Source organism: Balaenoptera ricei, chromosome 21 (assembly GCF_028023285.1).
Source record: "Balaenoptera ricei isolate mBalRic1 chromosome 21, mBalRic1.hap2, whole genome shotgun sequence".
Taxonomy (NCBI): domain Eukaryota; kingdom Metazoa; phylum Chordata; class Mammalia; order Artiodactyla; family Balaenopteridae; genus Balaenoptera; species Balaenoptera ricei.
The window spans coordinates 20,630,096-20,652,631 of record NC_082659.1 but is presented as its reverse complement, the minus strand read 5'-3'; the positions used below and the strand labels follow the sequence as shown (position 1 = coordinate 20,652,631).

Below are 22,536 nucleotides of genomic sequence, written 5' to 3'. Positions count from 1 at the left end.
GAAAAAGGAATGGAAAACCCATTCTCATACACAATATGAACCATAAAGTGATTGACAAGAAACTTGTAATGCTTATATGAAAAAGAATGTTAAGAAATGTTCCTGAACAACACAAAGTAAGTTCTCAAAAGAAAAAAAAATCAGGAGAGAAGCCATATTTCTAGATAGAAAAATCTCAAAACTATAAAGATGTCAATTTTCTCAAATTAAATGCAACCATAATTAAGTTTCCAATTGGAATTTTTATGAAACATGACAGCTGATTATTAAGTTCATTTGGAAGAGAAAATGCACAATAGTCAAAAGGTTTTGAAAAAGAGCAATAAAAAAGAACTTGCTGTAACAGTTCCTTAAACTTACAGTTTGGTTTTAGTCCAAATATATCAACAGAACAGATAGAGGGGCCATAAATAAATCTACGTACATTTAAGAATGTAGTATATGAGGAAAGCTGTACTACAAATCAGTGATGGGAAAAATGGACTATTCAAATTATGGTATTGGGGACTATTGGTCATGAAGGAAGTAAAAAAGGAAGGAAGGAAGGAAGGAAGGAAGGAAAAAAGAAAAAAGAAAAGGAAGAAGGGAGGACGGGAGGGAGGAAGGAAGGATCCTACTTAATACATCAAAATAGAAAAGTTTCAAAAACTCTCCCTCATTACTTAACAACTTAAACAAAAATTATTTCTTTTAAAAATCAGATTTTTCTTGGAACAGCCATCAATTTTTGATACAAGCTTGTGTCATAAACTTGAAAAAATGAAAGCCAAGAAAAGATTACTTCATAGTAGCATATAGTATGTATCCCTGCCCTATTTTCACCCATGTCCCAGAAGAAAAGAACAAATGTTGACATATTTCTGAGAAGTGTAACCCAAATAAACTGATCTGGGTAGAGGAAAGAAGGTAGTAGAGTAGACAGTACTGGAAAAATCTACCAGACTGTATATGTCATTGGAAGAAATCTACAGAGGCAAAAAGGGCCACTTAGACCCATGGAATTAACAGAGTCCAAGTCTGGTTGGCACAAGGCATTTACTCAACAGTCTAGCTTGCCCTTCCCATCAACAATCTCTCAAGGGAAACAAACAAAGTTGCCAGAAAGTAATTTTCCTACCTCAAATTGTACTCATTAGGGATAATGCAAACTAGGTAAGGAAAGAACCTTAAGTTTTAGTATTTAAAATTTTGGATTTTAATAAAACCATAGCTTGAACACAATAAAACGACCTGTAAAGATTTAAAAGACTGTGGACCTAAGGAAAATTCTGAGAGTGGAAACAACACCCTTATACATAAAATACATGAATTAGAGCAAAGGCAAAATTCATACAGAGAAAAATAAACTAATGGCAGAGAAGACAGACTCTAGATCAGTGGTCCCCAACCCCCGGGCCACGGACTGGTACCGGTAGGTGGCCTGTTAGGAACAGAGCCGCACAGCATGAAGTGAGCAGCGGGCAAGCAAGGGAAGCTTCGTCTGTATTTATAGCTGCTCCCCATCGCTTGCATAACCGCCTGAGCTCCGCCTCCTGTCAGCATTATGATGATTTGTATAATTATTTCATTATATATTACAGTGTAATAATAATAGAAATAAAGTGCACAATAAATGTAATGTGCTTGAATCATCCCAAAACCATCCCCCTGCCACCCCGGTCCATGGAAAAATTATCTTCCACAAAACTGGTCTCTGGCGCCAAAAAGGTTGGGGACCACTGCTCTAGATAATAACTTACTTGTATTCAGAGGAAACATACAAAGTTTAAAATAATTAGAGAAATTATGATAGCTGTGGAGGACAAAGAAGATCCAACATAAGAATTATTGCTTTCTCTGAAAACCTTAACAAATGTAACTGAAAGATATTGAGTGATATAATATAGAAAAGGTTTCTGAAATTAAAGAAATGAAATGGCAAAAATGTATCAGACATCCAGGCAGAACGTGCCTGTCATCAACAGGAGAAAAATACCAGACTTTCCTGAGACTTTTTTATGGCAATATTCAGTGCTAGAATTCCACAGAGCAATGAGCTAACAGGAAAAGAAGGGATGAACCATTAATAACATTCCAGAAAAGAATAAAGACAACAGTCAGACACCTTTCGCATGCAATATTTCAAGTATCAGCAAACAAACACACAAAACTAATTAACAATGAAATACAAGAAAGGAAGGAATGATCTGAATAATGAACTCAGTCCTGGAGAATCCATAAAAAAAGGACTGGTGTTGAGAATGGCAGGCATCTGTATTGTGAGTTAAGACCAAAGTGCCAAGGCAATTAAATCTGCAGAACAGAATGTAAATATTATGAACTCTGACAAAGTTAAAATCATATAATTATCAAAAAAAAAACTGAAAATGAATAGGGGTGAAGACAAACTGGAGGAAAGCTAGTCACCCCAAATTGCACTGCAGGGAGTTAATGAACACTGTCTGAAATGAAAACATGGAGCTAATGCATCCAGCTTCCTAATGGTTTTCGTCGTCTTTTATTCTTAACCATAAAGACAGTTTTAAAAAAACATTTTTGTGGTAAAAAACTATTTAAGGTCAGCAATTCTTTCCAATTTATGTCAGTTTATGTTTCTTCTATTTAATTATGTATAATATACTAATTATAAATAGCAGGTACATGTCTCCCTATATATTTATCTTTTTTATTTTTATTGTTTTATCTTTTTTATTTGTGCAAATGTATAATTATATAACTGTCATGATGTTCACCATATGTTAACAGGTTTTTTTTTTCTTGAGTGTAAAGATTTTGGGATGATTTGTGTGCATGTGTGTGTTTTAACTTGAATAAAGACATTACAGTAAATAATAAAGTTCATCAGTATTAAACATCTGAATGTGAAATAATAATAAGAATGATAATAATAAAAAGATTATAGAAGCTTGCAGATATCTATTTATGATTGGTTTGCACGGGAGAAAGAAACCTGAATAGAGGAGATTTGCCATGGTAGCTGAAGGACACAGGGTCAGGAGACTTATCATGTTGTGTAACCAGGGAAGAGGTCTGCTGAACTTGCCTGGCTCCTTGGCTTTGTGTCTGAATTCTATAAAGAAGAATTGAACACAGGAGATGAAAAACTGATTGTAACCAAGAACGCAGTTAGTATCACAGCTCTGAAGCCAAGTGAAATGACTGGAAGTGAAGAGAGGGTAGAACATTGCTCACAGCTCTGCTAACACGGGAATCCTAAAAAAATGCAGACTTCTTTGTTTTGCTGTGGAATTACAGGAACTGGAATTATCTGGTAGCCATTCCCCTGACACAATTATCAATCTGTCATGCAGGATGCTGGGATGAGGGGCAATAGTGAGGTATCACCTTAACTGAGGAGGCTTAAACAGAAAAAAATAAGAGAGGTATTCAGCTAATATCAGATGAAGTTGGATAATACTTAAGATAGTCCTAGAGAACTCATGATGCAATTTTTTTCTGGTAAGAATCAGTGAAATATAGATGATCTAACCACCTGAGCACTCTGAATTCATGAAACCTTGAGAAACTTTTCAACTACATTAAAAAACTGGTGATTACAAGTCCTAATTTCCTGATATTTCAAATATTTAACCTAATGTTAGACCACATGCATTAAAGACCCATTCAGAATGTTATAATATATGCAAGGTCAAATCCCAAGTTCTTCGAATATTTTGTATCTAAAGAAAACTATATATTTAACTTCACAAATGTTCAGTACCTACTCTCTGAAAATAATGTTAATTTTGAAGATGCATTGAATTCTAAGATACTTTAAACACAGAATATGTTTTTCTGTGTGCTGATATGATCAACCACTTAAAAAGTTTTTTTTTTTTTTAAGCATGAATAAGAGAGTAAACTGCATTGGATAATAGTAGAATTTCAAATAACTATAGAAATTTGGTGGTGGAGACAGCCAACTACCCTACAGTTAGCCTGTAGGGTAGAAACAGCCCATGGTTTATTAAGTTAGGAGGCTAGGTGTGTGTGTCTGTGGGCAACTGCATTTTCTGACCAATAGAAATGTATTACATTTCCATGTATAGGATTAAATAAATACCTATGTAACCAGAAAATAATTTTAAATAAGAAAATTCTTTATTTCAGAGTGGAATACTGGCTAAATAGAAAGAAGGCAATCCACTGGCATTAGTGCAGGAAAACACACACACAAATCAAAACTGCAGGAAAAAAATCTGCACAAATCAAAATTGTTTGTACACTACTATTTTTCTCAGCTTAATTGAATCTTTGTAAGTACCTGTTGAATTTAATATATTTTCTTATCTTACCTACAGGAATTTTGACATTTTATCATAAAAACATTTGAATACATGAAAATGTGTGGAAAGACTGAACTAAGTGGAATTAAAAAAATAATGTAAAACCTCATCTCTACTAGTATTACTGAATTTGTTGTGTTCTTTCTTAACCTAAGAATCATGTATTTTGATAAGTTTCTACCAAACTCACTTTATTAATGAGAAAATTAAGGCTCAGGAACATTGTGGCTGGCTTTTTGAAACAGTGAATAAACTTCACGGCAGAGTAAAAACAACTGCATGCATTCATGGACAAGAGAATCCTAATATGGGGACTGCTTATAAAAGATATATTTCTCTTTATTTTAAATTTTTTTTTTTTGTGGTATGTGGGTAGAGACATTTCCAAGGAATAAATGAGTCTCCTTCTTTTTCTGTTCTCTAACCAGTCCTCCCATCTGACTGCTGATGGAACATGCTGCCACCTGCCTGGGCTGTATCAAGCTTCGCAGTTACTGAGGGGCAAATGATAACCAGAGGAGAAGCGACAGGACTGGGGACGTGAAAGAGAGCATATAGATTTCCATCAATACGGCGAGTTTTAGAAATGCTTGTGAACTTTCCCAGGGATAAAGGTTAGAAAGCCCATCTGCCACCACCTCACATTTTAATGCTATAACATCAGTGAATTCTTTCTTATTTGGTCCATAGTTGGAGTGCATACATCCCCGTTTCCCAGGAGTATCCTCGTTTACACCTGTTGCTTGCTCTCAAAAATGTTCCTACTAGGAAGGTAAATTCTATGACCCTCCTGCTGGCAGAGGGCTTCACAATCCTTCTCTAAACTGTACTCCCAGGAAGCTGCTCCAAATTGGTCTAAAATGGTTTTGAAGATAAATCTTTTTTTTTTTTGCCGTCCCCAGACTTATCAATAGGATACATTTTCCAAGAAGGTCCTGCCTATGATGACTCTCACCTTTGTCCTATGTTAAGTACTGTTTTTATTTCCAAGTATGAGTTTTCATTTCTTCAAATATGAAACTGTTTAGTGGTGCCAAACACAAGAAGGAACCAGAAAATAACTGAGTGGTGATAACTTCCAATCAAAGGGAAGATGCTAATATGTGTAAGCATGCTATTTGTTTTCAGTTTTCCTAACAATCAAATCAAATAAAAACACCAAACAAACTTTTTATTTTAAGTTTAATTAGTTTTGATAGTTTAATCAGTAAGGTCAGGTGTTCATACATGTGTCTATCGTATTATTTATTCTCTGACCAAAATCCAGAAAGTAATCTTAATAAAAAATTTCCAGTACCCAGAGTAGCAGTCAATATAGTATATTAGGAAGCTCTGCAAGTTCACATATAACAAAATAAAATTTAAACTTAATATAATTATCCTAATTAGAATTTTTATGAAAAAGAATGCTTTGTTCTGTGTTCACTTTGGTATTTAAGGGAAAAATAGCCTCGAAGCAAATTATAAAATTTTGGCTTACTATGCAACTCATTTGCTAATATATTGCTAATATTAAAACATTCTAGTCTAAAATATACTTTCATATTTATGAAATAAGGTTAGTAATCTTTCCACATTTTATATAACAATCTTTCTAATTATTCTGTTTTACTAAATTTATTTCCACACATACACACATATCCCAGGGGAAAGCCTATTACATTTGAAAGAGTCTGGTGAGATTCTGATGTACCAAAGATACTACCTTCTGAGAAATAACACACTTAAGCCAAAATGAACAATGTCTAAGCTATAATGTTTTGATTTTTAGCATGCTGCTAGGTGATAAAACACACATAGCACACACACATACACACATACATTTGAAAGAATAAATATTCTTACTGCTTTTAAATAATGTACATCCAGAAATAAAGTTAATTTCTGTACTAAGACTTTCTGTCACCTCTTTTAGAAAATGCATGTCCCTTAAAGCTGAAAAGATGTAAAATACATTGAATTAATATCATTTATTCAAGTCAAGGTTCTTGCAGAAATTACTCAAAATATGTTAAATGCCCCTTTTGGAATTAATATAACTGGATTTTTAATGTCCATTGAAAACAGAGGGGCATATTTTATAGACTAACAAGCGCAACACTGCAGTTTAATTTGAAATGGCTCTCTAATTTGTCAGTTTGAAACTAACTTCTCCACTGGTTTTTCAATTGCTTCATTGTTTTGATTTCTTCAAATAAGTCTTTAGCTTAAAATAACTAAACGCATACTGAAGAGATAAGGGGTAACTGTCCTCCTATTTTAAGCTAAAACATAACCTCTAAATTATCTTTTACAGTAAGCCAAAGCCAGTATCACATACCTTTCGGGAATGAATTTCTTTCACATACAATGGAAGTAGAAACTCAGATATACCTTCAAGTCGGATTCCCTTCTTGGTGACTCTCAGATTTCCCATACCATCCTACAAGCAATGAAATATAGTTCACTTTTAGGTTAATTAGAGAATGAATAACTGGCCATAATTTTCTTAGGCCTAAGTTGAGAAAACAGTAAGCTCAAATCAGCGATGATTTAAGGAAAATGAGAGGTTGAATTTACTTAATGAATGACTGCAGCAGTTTGCATGCATATGGTGGGCTCTGTTTAAAATGAACAGGGAAAGAGGAGTATAAAGGACCTAGTATCTCTTTCAAGTTCTAACAGAGACTGGGACTCATCTGTGAATAAATCCTGTACTTTCTTCATGCATCAATCCTTTTAACTATTTATTAGGTAAAATGATACTTGCTACCTGATTATTGAAAACAACTTTGCAGAGAGGTCTAATATTATTTTTACATGACAGTTGTATACATATTTCTACTACAATCAAATAGTCACATTTGTACAAGCAATAAATGATTGACTAGTGTAAGTAAGAATGGTGTCCCAGTGTTTTAACCATGGGTTAAGCATACATCCTTTTCTTTAGAAAATAATACTCTATGAGGAGGATAAAACAGTACACAAATAATATTTATGAGACAAAAAGTAAAAATAGTAAGAACATGGGAATTAAAGAAAGGAGAATTCACATCTGGTTGGAGAGTAAACCATTTCTCATGGGAAGATACTGACTACGATAAAGGACTTAAGAATATGGAGTTTCAACAGAAGATGTCCCTAGAGGGAGGAACAAAATGACCATTCTGGTCGCAATTAGGAAGCAGCACGCCATCCAAACTGGCTAATGGAATATTGTGAGCAAAAACAACTGGGAGTATGTTTTGAGGCCAGAGAAAGAAAAGCCATGAATGCAAACTAAGGGGTCTGTATGTACAACAGCGTCCAAGAGAAGGGATGTACAAAGTTCTCGAAGAGCTCAGTGGCTTGAAATGATCAGAGTTACGCTTTAAGATTAAGCTGGCAGAAGGACAATGTGGAGCTATCTGACAGAGTATCAGTAATAACGTACAACTTGGTAATAAGTGTGAGAAGTGTGGTGGAAGAGCAACCTTCAAGACCTGGTGACTAATTTTATCTGGAGATACTGAAAAGAGGACCATTTATGACTGACCCAAGGTTTCACAACTATGACTATATAAGGACATGTAGTGATTTTTACACTTGGACTAGTAAAATTTGTAGGCTCAATGGCAAAAATAAGTTCAGCTTTGAACTTTCTAACTTTGGACTTTCTAACTACTTCCAGTAGCAACACTGGAAAAAATCAGCATTTTATCCATCAACCAACACATCTGTAGAAAGCAGGCTGGGGTGTGACAGTTGCTTAAGTCTCGCTTGAATCTATCATGATGGATGAGCAAGTCCTGTGTGGAAAAAATGTATATAAAACCAAAGAGGGACTCCTAGATAACGCCTAGGTCTGTGGGTTGGAAAGACATATTTTCTACCTCCTGGGAGGCTGGGATTAGTAGAAGAGGAAAGGCAAGGGATTATGATAGCCAGCCTCAACCCTCTGCTCTGACCTCAAAAGAAAGCCAATGAAGTAGTAGAACAATGAAAAGAATTTTGAGTAAGAACTGAAGAACTATTTTTTAAACTCAGACAAAGAAAAGGACTAAGAAGAGAGAGAGAAATATTTTGAGGTGGTGAGATCTCAGTCTTCTCATGGAAGGAGAAAGGAATTGATTCTGGTTGAACTGAATTTGGGATGAGACAGAGGAATTCACTTCTTGAGCCTAAACTTCTTGTCAGCTTAAACTTAAAGCTGACACTGGAAATGCCTAAACTTTTTTAAAAATAAGAAAATTTCAAGCATCCCTGAAGACAAATTCTGATGGGAAAATAGGCCTACTTTTGTTTCTCTTAGACAGAGCTAGTTTATACCAGTTTTATAATATCCTCTCTCACTTTTGAAACTGAAGTGTCTCTGATATAGACATTAATTACAGGGTTGCTCATTCACTGGCTCTAATTAGTTTTGCAACATTATGCAACAGAAACAGGCAGAATTAACAGTGAGAGAGATTCAAAACTGAGGATTTACTGGACAGGAGTGGCAAAAAGTCATAGGAACGTGGTGTTCTAAAGTAACAAAAAAATGATGCCCCTTAAATGGCTATTATTTTTTTCTTGTTGGATACAGACATGTAAAGCCAGAACAGCAGTGTCCGGCTGCAAAAACAGCACAGGGTAAAGAATAGCAACAGATAATAAATTAATGATCAAGTTCAATAGGAGTTAAAAAAATACGAGAAATGCTAAGACAGGTTTATCAGCAGAAAATGCAAACTCAGATTTTGAGATCTTGAAGGTGAGAACATTTCCAGATATGATGAGGTCCAGAGAACACCTGAGCAGTGGCTGAAGACATAGACTGGAGACAGAACCCTGTATATTTCACAGAGCCTAGAATAACAGTACATGTAAAGTGATGTGTGGCTTTAAAATACTATTTTGTTTCAGAGAGATTTTCTTGACTAAATCTCACACACTGACTGTCCATGTATATTCTCAAATGCCTGCCTGAAGGAAATGTTCTGAAATGTTCTCCATGGAGTTGCTTTGCAAATGTTTAAGGCAAATGTTAGACTATCTCAAGGAAATAGAAACAAATTCTATCATGAATGTAATTCCCAGTTCAATGTTAATCTTAAAAAATGTTTTTATAAGATGGCTAAAAATAAAAGAACTGGACATCCAAAGTTACCTTTGCTATATGAATATTAAATTCTGGAAAGTTTTGATTCTTAAGCTCAGTGTTTTCTTCTTATATTTTCTATATAACATAAACTTTGGCGGCATATATACAGTTATATTCCATTTATTTAATTAAAAAAATTTGTTTAACATCTTTATTAGAGTATAATTGCTTTACAATGGTGTGTTAGTTTCTGCTTTATAACAAAATGAATCAGATATACATAAACATATATCTCCATATCTCTTCCCTCTTGCGTCTCCCTCCCTCCCACCCTCCCTATCCCACCCCTCTAGGTGGTCACAAAGCGCCGAGCTGATCTCCCTGTGTTATGCGGCTGCTTCCCACTAGCTATCTATTTTACATTTGGTAGTGTATATATGTCCACGCCACTCTCTCGCTTTGTTCCAGCTCACCATTTCCCCTCCCCGTATCCTCAAGTCCATTCTCCAGTAGGTCTGTGTCTTTATTCCCGTCTTGCCCCTAGGTTCTTCATGACCATTTTTTTTTTTTATTTTAGATTCCATATATATGGGTTAGCATAGGTATTTGTTTTTCTCTTTCTGAACTTACTTCACTCTGTATGACAGACTCTAGGTCCATCCACCTCACTACAAATAACTCAATTTCGTTTCTTTATATGGCTGAGTAATATTCCATTGCATATATGTGCCACATCTTCTTTATCCATTCATCCGTTGATGGACACTTAGGTTGCTTCCATGTCCTGGCTATTGTAAATAGAGCTGCAATGAACATTTTGGTACATGACTCTTTTTGAAGTATGGTTTTCTCAGGGTATATGCCCAGTAGTGGGATTGCTAGGTCGTATGGTAGTTCTATTTTTATTTATTTAAGGAACCGCCATACTGTTCTCCATAGTGGCTGTATCAATTTACATTCCCACTAACAGTGCAATAGGGCTCCCTCTTCTCCACACCCTCTCCAGCATTTATTGTTGGTAGATTTTTTGATGATGGCCATTCTGACTGGTGTGAGATGATATCTCACTGTAGTTTTGATTTGCATTTCTCTAATGATTAATGATGTTGAGCATCCTTTCATGTGTTTTTTGGTAATCTGTATAACTTCTTTGGAGAAATGTCTGTTTAGGTTTTCTGCCCATTTTTGGATTGGGTTGTTTGTTTTTTTTGGATATTGAGCTGCATGAGCTGCTTGTAAATTTTGGAGATTAATCCTTTGTCAGTTGCTTCATTGGCAAATATTTTCTCCCATTCTGAGGGTTGTCTTTTCGTCTTGTTTATGGTTTCCTTTGCTGTGCAAAAGCTTTTAAGTTTCATTAAGTCCCATTTGTTTCTTTTTGTTTTTATTTCCATTTCTCTAGGAGGTGGGTCAAAAAGGATCTTGCTGTGATTTATGTCAAAGAGTGCTCTGCCTATGTTTTCCTCTAAGAGTTTGATAGTGTCTGGCCTTACATTTAGGTCTTGAATCCATTTTCAGTTTATTTTGGTGTATGGTGTTAGGGAGTGTTCTAATTTCATTCTTTTACATGTAGCTGTCCAGTTTTCCCAGCTCCTGAGGCTGCTGGGAGAAATTTCCCTTTCTCTTCTTTGTTTCCACAGCTCCTGGGTTTTAGCTTTGGATTTTTTTCACAGAACTAGAACAAACAATTTCACAATTTGTATGGAAACAGAAAAGACCCCGAATAGCCAAAGCAATCTTGAGAAAGAAAAACGGAGCTGGAGGAATCAGGCTCCCTGACTTCAGATTATACTACAAAGCTACAGTAATCAAGACAGTATGGTACTGGCATAAAAACAGAAATATAGATCAAAGGAACAGGATAGAAAGCCCAGAGTAAACCCTTGCACATATGGTCGCTTTATTTTTGATACAGGAGGCAAGAATATACAATGGAGAAAAGACAGCCTCTTCAATAAGTGGTGCTGGGAAAAATGGACAGCTACATGTAAAAGAATGAAATTAGAACACTCCCTAACACCATACACAAAAATAAACTCAAAATGGATTAAATACCTAAATGTAAGGCCAGACACTATAAGACTCTTAGAGAAAAACATAGGCAGAGCACTCTTTGACATAAATCACAGCAAGATCCTTTTTGACCCACCTCCTAGAGAAATGGAAATAAAAACAAAAAGAAACAAATGGGACTTAATGAAACGTAAAAGCTTTTGCACAGCAAAGGAAACCATAAACAAGATGAAAAGACAACCCTCAGAATGGGAGAAAATATTTGCCAATGAAGCAACTGACAAAGGATTAATCTCCAAAATTTACAAGCAGCTCATGCAGCTCAATATCAAAAAAACAAACAACTCAATCCAAAAATGGGCAGAAGACCTAAACAGACATTTCTCCAAAGAAGTTATACAGATTGCCAACAAACACATGAAAGGATGCTCAACATCACTAATCATTAGAGAAATGCAAATCAAAACTACAATGAGGTATCACATCACACCGGTCAGAACGGTCATCATCAAAAAAATCTACAAACAATAAATGCTGGAGAGGGTGTGGAGAAGAGGGAGCCCTATTGCACTGTTAGTGGGAATGTAAATTGATACAGCCACTATGGAGAACAGTATGGCGGTTCCTTAAATAAATAAAAATAGAACTACCATACGACCTAGCAATCCCACTACTGGGCATATACCCTGAGAAAACCATACTTCAAAAAGAGTCATGTACCAAAATGTTCATTGCAGCTCTATTTACAATAGCCAGGACATGGAAGCAACCTACGTGTCCACTGACGGATGAATGGATAAAGAAGATGTGGCACATATATGCAATGGAATATTACTCAGCCATAAAAAGAAACGAAATTGAGTTATTTGTAGTGAGGTGGATGGACCTAGAGTCTGCCATACAGAGTGAAGTAAGTCAGAAAGAGAAAAACAAATACCGTATGCTAACCCATATATATGGAATCTAAAAGAAAAAAAATGGTTATGAAGAACCTAGGGGCAGCAAGGAAGTACCAAAAATATGTTTATAGTGGGGTAATACATTACACTTGTTTTTTTAGTGTGCATCCAAGTTATTTTACTTTTTAGTGTTATTTCCTAAAAATGCTCAAGTTGTCTTTCAAAGAGAATAGAAAAGAATGTGTAAAGCTAGAACAATATATAGTTTACAGTGCAATCAGTTGCAATCAGTTTTTTCAGCTGCATTATGGTAGGGGATTTAAAGCTGATATATTTATTTTGCATTTAGAATGCCTTAAGATATGTACTATCTGTTGGATTACATAACGATGAGCACGTCCTTTTCAATGGCTATTTGCTGTGTGGTAGCAGCATAGAAGCATTCTGCGAGTTTTAGTCTCATCAAAATCGACTATAAAAATTTTGAATTAGTGGATCACTGAGTGCATTGAGAGTTAACAATTTTATAATTGAGCTGTCGTGTTTATTAGTATTGTACTGGTAGCATCTGAATTGACCACATTTTAAAAGTCCTTTGAAGTTTTGATTTGAAAATGTTCCAACCATACATAACAATCTATGCTGATTATTTTACAACTTTGATTATATAGTACCAAATGTATTGTGCCATTTCTCTAAAAGTTATATTTTGAAATTATGATGTAAGAATCTAATAGCAGTTCATTTTAAAGAATAAAATATGCATGGAATTTTGCATGAAAAATTAAAAAAAAAAAAAAAAGAACCTAGGGGCAGAACGGGAATAAAGACCCAGACCTACTAGAGAATGGACTTGAGGACACAGGGAGGGGAAGGGTAAGCTGGGACGAAGTGATAGTGGCATAGACTTATATACACTACCAAATGTAAAATAGATAGCTAGTCGGAAGCAGCCGCATAACACAGGGAGATCAGCTTGGTGCTTTGTGACCACCTAGAGGGGTGGGATAGGGAGGGTGGAACAGAGGGAGACACAAGAGGGAAGAGATATGGGGATAAATGTATAGCTGATTCACTTTGTTGTAAAGCAGAAACTAACACAACATTGTAAAGCAATTATACTCCAATAAAGATGTTAAAAAAAAGATTTCTTTTTGTTATTTATTCTTTCCTGCATGCTAAAGGAATAAAAAATCCAACTGCTAATTAAAAAAAGGAAATTCTCTTTAAAACATCTAAGCATTTTCTTTTTCTTACCTGTTTTATGCTGAGGTTATTTATAATTTATAATGAGCTGTTTCTCCTCAAGCATAACAGAAAGAACAAATAAAACATAAGTTGGAAGCCTGCTTTATATATGTGTTTTTACTATGTTGTTTGCTGTAATCCTGTATTTTATTTTCATTTTAATTGACCTTCCTTATTCCTGCCTATTATTAGAAAATAAACTCTACAGTAATAAGGATTGATAGACTTAGGAATTTGACCTCTAATTCAGCTTGTAGAGAAACATCTTTAGAGATTGTTTTTAATAACATAACTTTTGTCATCTGGAGCACGATTTATTCTTTTTGTTCTTAGCCAATAATTGTTCTAAGTTTCACAATTTATGCTTCACCAATTATAAGAGTTTTGAAACGTTTTTGAATATATGATATATTGAATAAGATAATAAATACTGTACTTCGTATCTATTATTTGGTGTTCTTTCAGCAATGTGAATGATTTTTTAAAAAGCATAATAAGGGCTTCCCTGGTGGCGCAGTGGTTGAGAATCTGCCTGCCAATGCAGGGGACACGGGTTCGAGCCCTGGTCTGGGAAGATCCCACATGCCGCGGAGCAACTAGGCCCGTGAGCCACAAGTACTGAGCCTGCGCGTCTGGAGCCTGTGCTCCGCAACAAGAGAGGCCGCGATAGTGAGAGGCCTGCGCACCGCAATGAAGAGTGGCCCCCACTTGCCACAACTAGAGAAAGCCCTCGCACAGAAATCGAAGACCCAACACAGCCAAAAATAAATAAATAAAAATAAATAATTAAAAAAAAAGCATAATAAAATAAAATGTAATTTGTTTTCCAAGTTTTTCTCTACTTATGATAAAATACCTGACAAACATTTCCTTCTTTTTCTAACAATCCACCTATCACTAGTCTCATAGAACATGTCATTGTTTAACAACAAAATCATCATAGTGAATATATGCTGAAACAAAATAAAACCCAAAACAAAACTATATTAATCTGACATGGCATTATGTGATCACAATTATCTGATTAATGGAGAAAAAAATAGATACATTCAATAAACCCAATAAGACTGCATATAAGGGACCAGCAATATATATTACATATATGTGTATACACACATATTATATATATATATATATATATATATATATATATATATATATATATACACACACACACACATATGTAAACAATTACTTAAAATGATGGAGAAATAGACATAGCTATTCAATCCACTAAGAACGTTTTGAATACATAAGCATTTTATGTTCAATAAAAAATAATCCTTTTGAAAAAAATCCTTACAGCACATCTTTTTCTTTTTGTATTGTATTTTATTTTTTTTATACAGCAGGTTCTTATTAGTTATCTATTTTTTACAAACTAGTGTATATATGTCAATCCCAGTCTTTAGTTTCTCTTCAGATAGAATAAATCTTTCGCCTTTTACAGGACATCTTTTGGAATCACTCTCAGGAAAAAAAGTTGGTGTGGCTCAGTCTAATAATCCAATTAATCATATGATACAACCTTAAATGTGCATGGAAGCAGCAGCATTGTGCCACTTTAACATGAAGTTAAAGTTACACTCTGAGGATGTGCAAGAGACAGAGATTTGCTAATGAAGAGTGCTGTAGGAAAACCAAGCATGCTATTAAAACAAATCATATTTCTTGGTGGTTAAGTAGAGACAGCTGCAAAGAACCTTAGGTATTTGCTTAAGAAAAATAATAAAGAATTAATAATAACACTACGTACCCTAAAGATTGTCATCTGTAAATGGGTGACTGAAAAAAATCCACATTTTAATCTGTGTAACAAAATTATAAAGCCTAAAGCTTCACTATTAGTGTGTCTGTCTTTCCCAAACAGGCTTAAAAGTATGTAATAATTATAATAAGCCCAGTGGAAAAAGTTCAGTTTTCAAATAAATTTAGGAATCCACTGCATGATATATTCCCACTCAGAGATTCATAATGCATATTAGCATACTCAACACACTGAGAAGTCTGGAGGAGAGAAATAATTTACTTTCTCTAATACAAAGTTCCCTAAACATTTGTCCAAAGGGACCCCCACTCACTCATCCACCTTTTGGAATAGGTGGAATAATGTCCCTTTGAACACAATGTGTTCACTTATATTTTATAAACCCTGAAGGAAGATCTATGTAATAAGGAGATGTGTTGTTTAGCGTGAAGGCTTAAAAAGAGGTGATTAGGGGCTTCCCTGGTGGCGCAGTGGTTGAGAATCTGCCTGCTAATGCAGGGGACACGGGTTCGAGCCCTGGTCTGGGAAGATCCCACATGCCACGGAGCAGCTGGGCCCGTGAGCCACAACTACTGAGCCTGCGCGTCTGGAGCCTGTGCCCCGCGACGGGAGGGGCCGCGATAGTGAAAGGCCCGCGCACCGCGATGAAGAGCGGTCCCCGCACCGCGGTGAAGAGTGGCCCCCACTTGCCTCAACTAGAGAAAGCCCTCGCATGAACCGAAGACCCAACACAGCCAAAAATAAAATAAATAAATAAATAAATAAAGTAGCTATAAAAAAAAAAAAAAAAAAAAAAAAAAAAAAAAAGAGGTGATTAAAGAATTAAAAGCTACCGTGTCTCCACAGATATTTATTGAGAGCCTATGTATCATACCACTAAGTTCTGTTTATTTTCGGCTTCCCAGCTGTATTTAAAAACTGGAGAGTCTAAGTTGAACAATGCTAGGAATCTGGGATGCTTCTGAGACGTAACTTGTTGTCAATAAGAAAGAGAGGCAATGTTGAGCACACCTCTAGCTTTTGCATATATATGTCAGTTACTATGAGGATAATTTAGTTCCTAAAAGGAGAATCACTTCTTACTTTGAACAAAATCACATTTCTGGACCTGTAAATTAAGAATAAGACTTCAGGGTATGGTAACTCTACATAGGTAATCCTCATGGTAAGGTCTTGTCTAAGAATTCCTTCTACATGCCCAAGACATCTTCAATTTCTACCCAAACTATGGAATTAATCTTAAGAGCTAAGTTCATAGAGCAATTTAGTAGCTACTGAGACAGTGGCGCATTGTCACAACAACCCTGTAAAATAGAAACAATATTGTCCTCCTTTTATTTAAAACACACACACACACACACACACAAAGTTAAGTGAATTGTATGCAGCTAGTAAGTTAGCCTGAAGTTTAGTCCTCTCACTCTTAGTCAATCTAACAACTGTAGGGATAGAAAATGTAAGTTAAATTTATTTTATTATGTAACTCCATTAGGAATATTGTAATATTTTTCATTATTATTTCCAAATTAATGTGTATCTCTTCTTTCTTAGATTGTTTGACTTTTAAAAAATTTCCTTCTCTCACTGACTTCATTTACCAGCACATACTTCTCTTTTGGCTTGGATCTGAATCATGGTATCCTGAAAGCAAATTATTTCTGGTAAGACAAAACTCTACTTCCAAATAATTACAAAGTTCATCTTGACAATGAAGCCCCCTGGAACAAATTATTGATATTTTTACAGACATAGACCATTTTAAAGGAGTCTCAAAACAATATTTTCTGTAAATAAAAAAATTCACTGTTTCACATTCTTCCTATTGCATATATATGTCACTTCCTATTCCTATAACTGCTTTATAATGACCCTCATTCTATAAAACTAAGTTGTGTATATGTGTATATGTGTGTGTGTGTGTGTGTATTTAGAAGAGATGAATTGCATAGGAAGGGTAGGTAAAATTAACTTACTGAACCCAAAATTATAGCTATCCTATTAGCCTGGGACTGAGGGGATTTTAGGTGAATGTCAAGATTGGATGAATAGCCCACAGAAGGCAGTTGCCCCAATGAACAAGTCACGATTCTTTGCCAAATTTTGGTCATGAGCCAATTTTTTGACCCAGAATCCATTGACCCCTCTTGCCGAATTTTGACAGTAAATGGACAAGTGCAGCTGCCTTAGCCTGAGATTCCTCAGAAATGAGGATGTTGGTTATGCCACCAGGTGAGCCACTAAATCCAGCAAAACTGAGGTCTCACTTCAATGAAGGACCTGCCCCGCCTACTGGGATTACCAAAGGCAGAAAACCTTTAACTTTCAGTCTTGTCAGGAAATATCTTAGCTCAAAGATCCATCTTGTCCAAGATCATGTCCCCCAAACCCCACCTGGGATGGCTTTCATGACGGATTGATCAATGTGAGGATATAAAGATCTGGCCACCATATGAACCACTCTGGACAATTCTCAGGTTTATTTTAGCTCCAGAGCTCCCTGTGGGGTGAGTCAAGGTTGCCATTCCTTTGCATTGCACTTTGACTTCTCTCTTCTCTCTGCTCAACTCTGCTTGCTTGATGTAATGTTATTATCTAGATTACTGAGAAATCTTTTAATCAAAATGCAACTAACTCCATGATACTTTTTAAACTAAAATTAAATTAAAAATTAAATTACAACTTAGGGCAAGGATAAGACTGATGCTAAAAATGAAAGTGAACTATAATCTATATTAGAGAAATCAGTACATTAATATTTCTGCCAGTTGAGAAGAAAAGTAGGATAAGATGAGAAGTCATTCATATTGAGAAGTCAAAACTATGACTTTTTTTTCTTCCAGAGAGCGCTTTATTAAGATACCGTCATCACCAGGAAAGCGCTTTCATCTTTAATGCCTGCACTGCAGTCTTTCCTCTGTGGTTATTCACTTACCACAGACTTCCTTAAAGTATTTGTTTACAGACAATGGTAATTTTCTTTTCTTAATTTTTTCCTTTTTTAGCCAAAAAGCGTTGGGTCTTCGTTGCTGCACGTGGGCTTTCTCTAGTTGCGGCGAGCGGGGGCTACTCTTCTTGCGGTGCGCGGGCTCCTCATTGCGGTGGCTTCTCTTGTTGAGGAGCACGGGCTCTAGGCGCGCAGGCTTCAGTAGTTGCGGCACGTGGGGTTAGCTGCTCCGTGGCATGTGGGATCTTCCCGGACCAGGGATTGAACCCGTATCCCCTGCATTGGCAGGTGGATTCTTAACCACTGCACCACCAGGGAAGTCCCTGTAATTTTTATAATAACTCAGGTCCAAACAAATAATGTAGATCTGGGTTAGTTTCTACCTACCTGGATGCCAGAGAAAGGACATCTCTTCTCCACCTGAATGTTAAATCAAAAGTTTGAAAATGGTTGCTTAGACTTGTGGTTTTTCAAATTTTTAAACATTTGGAAACTTTTAAGAGATAAAATATGGTGTTTGGTGGGGTATTGGTTTAGAAGTTATTGTAGGTAATAGCTTCACTATTGATCCTGTTTCCTGCTTTTAGTACACAATTCAGAGTCATGGTAAATGCTTTCTTTTTCTTCCACACGATGAATCAGTTGCCATGTCCTATGAATATGTGGGGTATATGCTTGTGTAGTCTCTTTGCGTGTGTGTGTCAGTGTGTGTGTGTGCGCTTTGGGATGTGTTTTGGTACTTGGAGAAAATATGAGCATCTATCCCAGGAAAAGTGGATGAGTAAAATATATGGCATATCATGCAGCCATGTGCAGCAAATGAATAAATGTACGCCTAGCAACAGTACTTAGAAAATTCAAAAAGAAATAAAATAATATTTATATAAATTAAAAATGTTTCCATTAACAGATGAAATCTATTTCTCAGAACACACAGGATCACCAAAAAGGATACAACGATTGACTACAAAGAGAGGGCAAGTGCTGATAAAGGGAGTAAAAATGGAGATATAAATGAAAGGAATGAAAGAATACATAAATGAATAAACAATAAATAGAAACAGTAAGTGAGAGAATTTGTATGGACCAATGATGTAATAGTGGCAATGTTCCATAACTGATGTACATAATTATCTCAATCTTCTGCACCTGAATTAAAAAATAAAGTAAAATCTGCTGCAGAATGGTCAACTCTCTCTCTCCCTCTTTGTCTATCCTTACTGCTATTGTTTTAATTCAGTTTTTTTGTTCACTTTCTGCCTATACTAGTTTCTTAAATGTCCTCATTATCATTAATGTACCCAATTAAAATCCCTTTCATATTGTTGATGTCCTTATCCTCTTATAAAGCAAATTTTATTTTAGCAGTGTCCAAGGATAAACTTAACCTAAAAATGTCTTTCATATTCCAAACCACATTCTAGTAAATTGTGATCTAATAACTAATAACAACAACAGTTCATTGTTTCACAAACATTCCCATGAAGTATTCTATTCCTTTTCTTTGTGCCTTATAAATCATTGTTTACTAGAAAATCTCTCACTGTGTTCTGTCTTTATTAAGAGAAGGTATTATGTCTTCTGAGTTGGAAAAAATCTCTTGTGTTTTTCCTTTACTTCTATATTCACAATACTCCTGACACTAGATATGTGGGTTTTTGACCTTCTGTACTCACAGTTCCACATCTGTGGATTCAACCAACCTAGGATTGTGTAGTACTGTAATACAGATTTATTGAAAAATACCACATATAAGTGGATCTGTTCAAATCCATGTCGTTCAAGAGTCAACTGTATATTTTGTATTATTTCACTTCTATTTTCATCTCTAGAATTTATCATAATGACAGTGTATACAAGCACAAGTACTAGTAAGTCCTTGATAAATATCAATTGAGGTTAAAATGCATTTTTATAATATCTAAGAGTAATCAGAGTGCCTATGGCAGAGCAGTTCATAGCAGACTAAAGCACCCACTGAAAATATCTACAAAATGTTTAATAAAATAATAAAGTACAAACCCACTGTCTTTGAAGGTAACATACCTTTTTGTTGTGGTGAAGTATACATCATATAATATCGACTATTTTAACCATTTCTAAGTACATAGTTCAGTGGCATTAAGTACATTCACATTATTGTGCAATCATGACCACTATACATCATCTGAAATTTTCACGATCCACAACTGAAACTCTGTACCTATTAAATAACAGCTTCCCAATACCCCCTCCCCCAGCCCCCAGTAGCCACTACTCTACTTTATTTCTCTATAAATTTGAGAACTCTAGGTGTTTAATGTAAGTATAGTCATATAATATTTGTGCTCCTATGTCTGGCTTATTTCACTGAGCATAATGTCTTCAAAATTCATCCTTGTAGTGTGTGTCAGAATTTCCTTCCTTTTTTTTTCAGTCTGAATAATATTTCATTGTACGTATATGCCACATTTTCTTTATCCATTCATCCATGGCTGGACACTTAGGTTGCTTCCACGTTTTGGCAATTATGAATATAAACATGTGTGTACAAATATCTCTTTGAGATACTGCTTTCAATTCTTTTGGGTATATACTCAGAAGTGGATTTACTGGATCCAATAATAGACTGTTTTATTTTTTAAATTCTATATTTAATATTCTGAGTTACCCTATACTGTTTTTCACAATGTCTGTACCATTTTACATCCCTATCAGCAAAGCACAAGGGTTCCAATTTCTCTACATCTCACCAATATTTGTTATTTTGTTTTGTTTTGCTTTGTCTTTTAATATCATAGCAATCCTAAATAGTGTGAAGAGGGGTAACATATTTCAAGATAGTTAGACTTGAAGGGCCAAGATGCTGAAAGAAAAGATACTTATAGCTTAGCTTCTTGTTTACTTATTTTCCTTTCAAAGCACTTGCCAACTTAAATAGCTCAAGACAAGAGGCTGAGGTTAAGAAGCTAGAAGAGAATCGATAAGTGGTAGAGAGGCAACAGTGCTGTCTGTAATCTCATGGTCCCGAGGAGACAAAAATTAAATTCCAGGCTTGTCAAAGCACCTAGATCTTGAGGGACTAACATACCAGAGAAAGGGTAGGTGAAGAAAAATGAAACCTGGACTCTGTGTGGAGTTTTCTTGAAGTCATTTGTTGGCTATTAGACTGCTCAGCGTGAGGCTAAAAGGCTGAACAAAAAACACCTGAGAATTTCATGGGACCGTTTAGCAGTTGCATAACGCTGGAGAACAAAAATCACTAAGGGGACTTACGTAAACATTGAAAAGTTCATTTGGGAACCACAGAGGATTATACCTTAGAGAGGTCATAAACCATAGTCAGAGGAGACTCAAACCATATAAATCTTATCATCAAGTAATCTCCCACCTCGATTTTATTGAGTAAAGGGGCTTAGAGTAAATCATTTTTAGACAAAGACAACATTGTCTAGAGCCTCTATAACTTTTCAGACACCAAGTCTAGAATTGATCCCAAATTACCAATTATACCAAGAATTAGTACTGAAAAACAAACAAACAAACAAACAAAAACTAACCAGTGCAAACAGGCAAGAAGTGTTCCAATTGTTTGAGATTGCAGCTATAGATCCAAAATAATTATGACTCATATATTCAAGAAAATATGTGATATGATAGAAAACACTATCAAGGAAATCCACACCAAAAAATCAAGTGGAAATTCTAGAACTGAACAATAATTTATATTAAGAGCTTGATGGATGGGCAGGGCATTGGAAACAGCTGAAGAGAGAACCAATGAAGTGAAAAGAGGCCATTAGCTAATATGCAGATTGAATCAAAAGCGAAAAATGGAATGAAAGGTACAGAAAACAGCAAAACACAAAAGTGGACCATGAGGAAAATATCTAAGACATTTTAATTGAGGAATGAGGATAATGAATTTGCCAAGCAAATATCCAGTAACAGATTCAAGAAAATCTGTGAAACTCAAAAAAGAAAAATACAAATAAAGCCATACTAGGCACAGTGTAGTAACTCCTCTGAAAATCAAAAAAAAAAAAAAAAAAAAAACTCTTCAAATCAGTAACATAGTAGAAAAAGAAGATACTAACTACACAGTAAGAACAATAAGACCAATAGGTTACTTAAGAGAAAAAGATTTTGAAGCAGCCTAGGCTAAGCTAGTAGATATTCCAAAGTTTAATAAAACTGGCTTCAGTAGAAAGAAAATATTGCAAACTCAGGAACCTGGATTCTACATCAAACTGTACTCCTTTCTAGTGTGTGAGTTTATCAAATCTTTTTGCATTTCAAGTTCTTTGACTTAATTAGGAAATAGAAGTAGAGAGGCACCTAGGTCCTTTCTT

At 35.4% G+C, this 22,536-nt stretch overlaps 1 protein-coding gene across 3 annotated transcripts in view; it reads right to left on the bottom strand.

The window, feature by feature from the left end:
- Nucleotides 1-22,536, bottom strand: part of SGCZ (sarcoglycan zeta) — a 308,800-nt gene that overhangs the window by 146,639 nt on the left and 139,625 nt on the right. For 2 of the 3 annotated variants that reach the window (XM_059909345.1, XM_059909347.1), the window contains exon 2: nt 6,607-6,708. The exons of the other annotated variant lie outside the window; for it this stretch is intronic. In XM_059909345.1, the coding sequence (XP_059765328.1) occupies nt 6,607-6,708 (102 nt within the window). The remainder of the gene's footprint in view (nt 1-6,606; nt 6,709-22,536) is intronic. 3 annotated transcript variants of the gene reach the window in all.